The sequence below is a fragment of the Bos mutus genome, chromosome 13 (assembly GCF_027580195.1).
Source record: "Bos mutus isolate GX-2022 chromosome 13, NWIPB_WYAK_1.1, whole genome shotgun sequence".
Classification (NCBI taxonomy): domain Eukaryota; kingdom Metazoa; phylum Chordata; class Mammalia; order Artiodactyla; family Bovidae; genus Bos; species Bos mutus.
The window spans coordinates 36,578,262-36,585,254 of record NC_091629.1 but is presented as its reverse complement, the minus strand read 5'-3'; the positions used below and the strand labels follow the sequence as shown (position 1 = coordinate 36,585,254).

Genomic DNA, 6,993 nt, shown 5'->3' with positions numbered 1-6,993 from the left:
CCATAGTGGCTACACCAATTTACATTTCCACCAACAGTGTAGGAAGGTTCCTTTTTCTCCACACTCTCTCCAGCATTTATTATCTGTAGACTTTTTGGTGATGTCCATTCTGATTGGCATGAGGTGATACCTCACTGTAGTTTTGATCTGTGTTTTCCTAATAATTAGCAATGTTGAGCATATGATCCATTTTTAAAACACCAGCTTGCCTCTTCCCATCTCCCTCTGTCTGGAAAAATTACTAAATTCCTATTAAGTCTGGTCCAGGTCTGGGAAGACCTAAATACTGGCCCTGAGTGCACCACACTAGGGCAGAGGGGTGAGGCCATGGCAGGGAGAGAAGCCGGAGTGTGCCCTGCCCCAGCCAGACTTAATCATGCTGGACCCTGAGGTGGGTCAGGGTGATGGCAGAGCTAGGGCTCTAAGAGCAGAAGAGAGCCTGGGGCTGACAGGACTGTGTCACTAGGCTCTGCCCCGAGGCTCAGGGTCAGGGCTCAGAAAGAATTCTCTTTGCCTGTGCTCTCTCGGTGGCCTCCAAGTCTCAGAAGATTCCAGAGCAGATGCAGCCCCTTGAGGTCCCAAGACATGGAGCAAGAAATCCCAAGATGAGGATGCAAAGAAGAGAGAGCGGAGAAAGAGAGAAGGATGGGAGGTAACAAAGGCAAGAGGGGCGAGAAGAGGCTTGGAAGGGATATAGCGGGGAAAGGAGAGAAGCAAGAGGCAGGAGAGGGCCAAAGAGCTGGGGTGGGGGCAGGGGAAAGAGAGGAGTGAGGGGAGGGGGGATAAAGGGTTGAATGGGATAGAGGGGACAAAGGATTGAGGGACATAGAAGAGCATCTGTCAAATGCTAGCAGACATCTGCCCTGAAGCTGCATAGGCCAGGCTGGAAGGTCCTAATGTGAGCGTGTGTGTGTGTGTGTGTGTGTGTGTGTGTGTGTGTGTGTGTGTGTGTGTACGTGCCTGTGTGTGGTCCAGTCGGCTCTGTCTGTTTCTCTGCGTGTGTCTGTGCTTCTGAATGTGAATCTCAGATCCGTATCTATGACTGTGGTCAAGGATCATGGGGCACGTACCTAATGATTTTTTTTCTTGATTGCGAGTGTGTGTTGGAGGAGGCAGGGGGTTGGTGTGGCTGTATGGGGGCGGGGAATGTACCCAGGGTTTCTGTAGGCTCCGTCTCTCACCCTGGCTGAGTGGCCTGAATGGGGGTACTTAGTCTCCTCCTGGACAGACAGTACCTGGCCCTCCTCTCTGCTGGATCTGGGGTGATAATGTCCCCCACACTCGGGCACATAAAACACAGTCTCGGATGAGAAAGTCTGGGAATTCCTGGAGCTGTTTTTGCCTCAGTCTCCTGGGATGTAAAAAGAGTCAGGAACTCCTGGTCACCCTTGGCTCATCCCCTTGCCCCTCTCTCATTCTTCTCTCTGTGACTCTCAACGTCTCTCTGCACCGTTCTGCTATCCCGCTCTCTCTTGCTATCTTGCCCAACACTGTCTTTCCCCTCTCTCTGTTTTTATTTCCATCCTATTGCCAGAGCCCCAGCCCAGCCCCTTCCGCGGCCACTCCCAGGCGGCGGCCTCCCTCTCCGCGCTCCCCAGGTCTCCCAGGCCGTTGTTCTATCTAGAATCATGCTGGCCCAAGATCGCTTCCCCCAGCATCTGTCCCTTTTCTGGGGGTGGATCTGCGCGCGACTTCGGGTCCAGGAACTGATCCCCCGCCCTCCCTTCGTCTCCCCTCTCCACCCCCAGAGGCAGAGACGCACACTAGCAGTGCCTTTAAAACGTTTATTTTTCGTGCTGCGAGGGCAGGGGTGGGGTTGGGGGTGCGCCTCAGTAGACGCCGGGCTGGGCGGGCTCCGCGGGCTCCGGCGCCCCCGCCAGCTGCACCAGCCGCAGCAACAAGGCCCCGCTCGGCCCGTCCAGCAGGGTCGCGTTGCTCCGGTCGCTGGCGCGAACGCGGCGGGGGAAGCCGATACCTTCCCGGCACTCGGGCTCGGTCACGCAGCTCTCTGCGGGGAGCACGGGCTGAGCGCGCAGCTGGCGGGCGCGTCTCGGGGACCGGGCCCCGCTTCCCACCCCCTCCAGACCCGGACCCAGATCAACCCGGCCCCCGCCCCCGGCCCCGGCCCCGCCCCCTCCTCGCCCCCCTCCCCGCCCCCGCCCCACCGCCCGGGCCGCGCACCGTCGTTGCAGCAGATGCCGGCGGCGGCGCAGCGGCCCCCGCTCCCGCAGGGCTTCTGGCCGGACTGGCAGGGCGACGGCAGGTAGTTCTCCTCTTGGCAGCGCAGCGCCTCGGCCGTGCCCACGAAGCAGCCCAGCTCGTCCCCGCAGCAGATGCTGGGCCCGAAGCAGCGGCCTTTGCCCCCGGGGCCGCAGGGGAGACACTGGTGGGAGGGAGGGGATGAGCCGGGGGCGGGAGGGGAGCGGCCGGGGAGGGAGACCCTGTGGGGTGGGGGGCTGAGCCGGGCGGGCGAGGGCGGCCGGAGGAGCGCGGGAGGTGGCGGGTCTCCCTGGCTCTCTTTGGGCCCAAAATTGGTCGAAGGAGAGCAGTCAAAAAAAAGCTTCTCCGCTCCCTCGGTTTTCAGATGTTTGAGGAACAGCTGTCAGTCACACCCCTCAGCGTCCTCCCGCTTTGTCAAAGGGAACCCTCATGCGCTATTTGGGGGAGAATTTCCCCCTCAGCTCTGGGGCCTCCTGGTGTTCACCCTTCTCTCAGCTGCCCACTACCCTCCCCTTGAAGCAGACCTTCCTTCTGCCCTCCCTCCCCCGCCCCTCCTTGTCCTGTCCTGTCCCCTCTCTGCCCTTGCCCTGCCCCTCAAGCCAGTGGGTCTCACTGGGACCTTGACTTCTGCTAGTCCGTCTAAGGACTGACCCTGAGTGGCAAGGATCTGAGCCCTAGAGGAGGGTATGAGGCACCTAGGTGACTCCAGCTTCCAAAGCTGCCGAGCAGAGGAAGGGCCGTCAGTGGGGGCTGCCCACCTTCCCAAAAGTTTGTTCAGCAGCTCAAAACTGGCCACTTTTGACGATGGCAGAATTGAGCACGGTGATTGGGTTTCCTTTAGTGCTGCTGAAGATGGATTAAGAGGGACTCATTGGACATGCAGCATGAAAGAATTGGGCTAGGTACCCAGAAGAACTTCTTTACAGGATGCTTGAGTGGCACCTGTCACTCGGGCAAGCTCAGGGCAATGGCCAGCTTCGGGGCCGGGGTGAATGCTGGGGCCCATGGCTAGGAGAAGCTGGACGCTGATCGGGGAAGGCTTAGAGTGCTGGGAGGACAGAGCCTCTGAAGCTCCAGCTGGTCCTGGAGGAGAGGCCCCATGGGCACAGAGAAGGCCTTGCCCATTCTCCCTGCTGCAGCTCCAAGCCCAGGAACTAGGGAAACCTCTTGCCAGCATCCCTTCTCTGGTAGGGACAGTGTTCCGGAAGTCCTGCAACCTGTCCTAGCCTGCCTGACAGCCTGGTCCCCTTTGTCTGGCCATGCCAAGCCTCCCTTCTTCTGCTGGGCACTTCCCCTAAAGCCTGCCTCTCCCACGACTTCCCTTGCTAGCCCCTGCACGGTGGTGCCGTCCCTGGGCCTCTGCCCCTTCCCTGCAGCTCTGAGAGCGGTCATGGTCATACCTGTCTCAGCTCCAGGTCGGACATGGCCCTCTTGCCGCCCCTTGGGCAGTTCTGGAAGTAGCAAGCAGAGGTGAAGGCCAGCAGGCTGAGGAAGCAGGCGGGCAGTGTGGCGTCGGGCATCCTGGCACGGGTGGGCACAGTGCGCAGTGCTGCTCTGTGGACTGTGCTGCGATGTCTTCGCTGGCTGCCTATTTATGTCTGCAGGTGTTCCCTCTGAAGTGACGTGGCCGCCACCCCCTCCCCAGTGGCTCCCCAGGAGCCCGTGGCCTCCAGGTCCCCAGGCGTCAGCAGTGATTCAGGCATCTGGGGACGCACGTGGACCTGTGCAGGGGACGGTGGGGGAGGGATGCTGGCCTCCAGGCTGTCATAGGCAGCGGTGTGGCTGCGGTGTGACAGGAGCTGCTGCGGCTATGATTGCGGCTCTCTAGACTTGCGGAGGTGGACAGACGGGGAATGAGGGGGGGTCACCTGGAAACTGTCTCCAAGCTTTCTGGTGTCCAGAAGAGGCTGAGGGTCAACAGGCCCTGTCCCCTGACACAGACCCCAGAGAAGGGGGCAAGGGGACCCAGGGGCTGCTGGTAAGGAGTAAGTCAGGCCCCAGCCCAGGAGTGGTGGGCAGGGGACAGTCGGTATGCAGGACCCCATCTGGGGGATTAGTCCCGTGAGAGGACAAGTGACCAAGAATGGCACACACCCTCGGTGGTGCTGACAGAGGCCATTGTACCAGCTGCCCTAGAAGAGGAAATGCTGCCCGCAGCCCTGTGTCATGGAGGCAAGGGAGCAACATGGAATCAGGGGCCCTTCTACTTGGTGCGTGGGGAAGTTTCCTGGAGGGACTGGGGACCCTGGGGACAGCTTCTTGGCATATCCCCACCACTCCCCTTCCAGGCAGCAGTAGAGTGAGTGTCTACAGGGAAAGAAGAAATCCTGACCCAGCAAAGTTCAAAGGTCGGGGGAGAAACTGACAGCCAGCACCCCAATTCCTACCCTGACCAGTACCCTGATTTGTGGGGACTAGGGCAGATACCAGCTCAGGCCTGGGGCCTCAAGGGGATTTGGGGGAGGGGCAAAGCCACAGCCAAAGGGGCCCAGCCTGAGAAAGCAGCCTTTGGTTTATGACCCCAGGCTGGTGGGCTTCAGGGATGGAAGTCTCCCTCTCTGGGCCACGTAAGTGGCTCTCTGATCCTTGGACCTAAGCTAGCCACCCGGTACCTCTCAGGTTCTGCACAGCCCCTGGCTCACCCCCCGCCCCCAGACTCTTGGCCTCTTCTCCAGGGTGCCGGCGGGAAGCTCCAGCTGCCTCCTGCCCACCAAGCGCAGTACAGGGTCCCAGGTCCCAAGGATGGGGAGCCGTGAGGACATTGGAGCCCAGCAGCCTGTTGGAATCTGGCCTCTGTTGCTCGAAACATCATGACTAGGGTGGATCACTTGACTTCTCTGAGCCTCATTTTCCTCCAGGGTGAAGTAGGGAAAATACTTGCAGCCACATCACCAAGTTGTCATGAGGACTAAGATAATGTAATATATGAGAGCTTTGGAAAAGTGCCTGTACCATTGTGAAGTTAATTAATTGTAGTATTGTAGTATTATTAATGCCATGCTGCTGCTGCTGCTAAGTCACTTCAGTCGTGTCCGACTCTGTGCGACCCCACAGTCGGCAGCCCACCAGGCTCCCCCGTCCCTGGGATTCTCCAGGCAAGAACACTGGAGTGGGTTGCTATTTCCTTCTCCAATGCATGAAAGTGAAAAGGGAAAGTGAAGTCGCTCAGTCGTGTCCTACTGTTTGCAACCCCATGGACTACAGCCTACCAGGCTCCTCTGTCCACGGGATTTTCCAGGCAAGAGTACTGGAGTGGGGTGCCATTGCCTTCTCCAATTAATGCCATATTACTATTAATAAGACCTTAAGAGATTTTTCCAGAGAGAGTACCTTCTTGAGTTAACCCAGGATGAACCTTTTCATTCCACTCATGGCCAAAAAATAAACTTGATCTGGTCACTGCTCTCCTGAGTCTCTGGGCTGTGGGGCAGACCCAGGAGAAAGTCAGAGGCCTGGCTTAGTCCAGCTGTGTGGCCTTGGTCCAGCACTTACCCTCTCTGCACTTTAGGTCTGAGTTACCAACTGAAAACTGAAGGGGCTACAGGAAATAAAGGGCTCAGGCTCTGGTACAAGTTGTGTGCTAACCAGCCATGTCTACCTGGATCATCTAAGACTTGCCTCCCACACTAGGGCCCCTTAAAGACCCCAAACCCCACCTCCAACAGATACCAGAGGGCCTGCTTCTCCCAGTACCACCTTCTTGGAATCCACACTGGCTGGGAAAGTCTCAGTGGTTGGGACTGGTTGCATTACCAATATAACACCTCCCAGGTCCTGTGGACCCTTGGGACACTCCCACCCCTTCTTCACTTTCCTTATATGTTCCCTTTCCAAAAGTACTTCTTCACATATTTTCCACCCTTATATCTCCTACACCTTAGCTCATGATCTTGATTCAATGTCACTTAGAGAGAATTTAGCTCTTTCACCTGTCCTTCCGTACCCCAACTCACAACAGGTACCCTCCCATTCACCATTTTCTTGATATAATAATGTCATAGCTTTTTGTTCCTTCGAGTTAATGATCACCTTTGCTTTTCATTGTCATCCATCTGCCATTTTTATTCAGAAGTCAACATTTCCTCTTCAACTCCCTCCAGTCAGGCTTCTGCCCAAACCAACCCCAGAAACTCCTATTATCAATGTCATAAGGTACCTCTGTATTACCAAATTTGGTGTCACATCCATGTCCTCATTTTACATTATCCCCTAGTTGCATTCAACATGGTTGAGCAGTTGTCCTTTCTTTGGCCATGCCTCCTGGCTTGCAGAACCTTAATTCTTCAACCGGGGATTGAACCCAGGCCCCAGCAGTGAAATTGCTGATTCCTAACCACTGGACTGCCAGGGATTTCAAATTTGCACTTGTCCTTTTTAAATATAGGCTTTAAAAATCTACCACACTGGATGTTCTTTCTGTCTCCTTTTCTGGCTCTACCTCTTTGACCTTGACTTCTAAATATTGGAGAATCCCAGGACTCAGTCTTATGTCTCTTCTCTTCTTTTGTTAGGTGATTGCTTCTAACCCCATAGTTTTTTAATACTTCCTACAAACTAATGATTCTCAAATCCATACTTCCATCCTGGGCTTCTCCCCCAAGTGCCCAGTGACATCTACCCTTGGATATTCAATAAGCCTTTCCAACTTAACGTGGACAGACTCAACTCCTGAGTCTTAATTTCTCACCTGCTCTCTCCCAGGGTTCTCCTGCTCTGCAATCACACCAGCATCCAGCCAACTGGTCCTCCCAGAACCTGGGACTCACCCTGATC

At 56.3% G+C, this 6,993-nt stretch overlaps 1 protein-coding gene across 1 annotated transcript; it reads right to left on the bottom strand.

Moving 5' to 3' along the window:
• Positions 1-1,770: 1,770 nt before the first annotated feature.
• Positions 1,771-3,740, bottom strand: AVP (arginine vasopressin). Its single transcript, XM_070382077.1, has 3 exons — positions 3,621-3,740; positions 2,182-2,383; positions 1,771-2,008 (listed from the first exon to the last, which is right to left on the bottom strand). The coding sequence occupies exons 1-3, from the start codon at positions 3,738-3,740 to the stop codon at positions 1,830-1,832; spliced, it is 501 nt and encodes a 166-aa protein (XP_070238178.1). The 3' UTR covers positions 1,771-1,829.
• Positions 3,741-6,993: the final 3,253 nt, after the last annotated feature.

What these genes read in the sequence shown, in the direction of transcription:
- AVP (XM_070382077.1), bottom strand. Translation starts at nt 3,740, where the DNA reads ATGCCCGACGCCACACTGCCCGCCTGCTTCCTCAGCCTGCTGGCCTTC. An exon ending in CCGACCTGGAGCTGAGACAG is followed by an intron (nt 2,384 to 3,620) that starts GTATGACCATGA and finishes CCCTCCCACCAG; the next exon opens with TGTCTCCCCTGCGGCCCCGG. An exon ending in CGGCATCTGCTGCAACGACG is followed by an intron (nt 2,009 to 2,181) that starts GTGCGCGGCCCG and finishes TGCTCCCCGCAG; the next exon opens with AGAGCTGCGTGACCGAGCCC.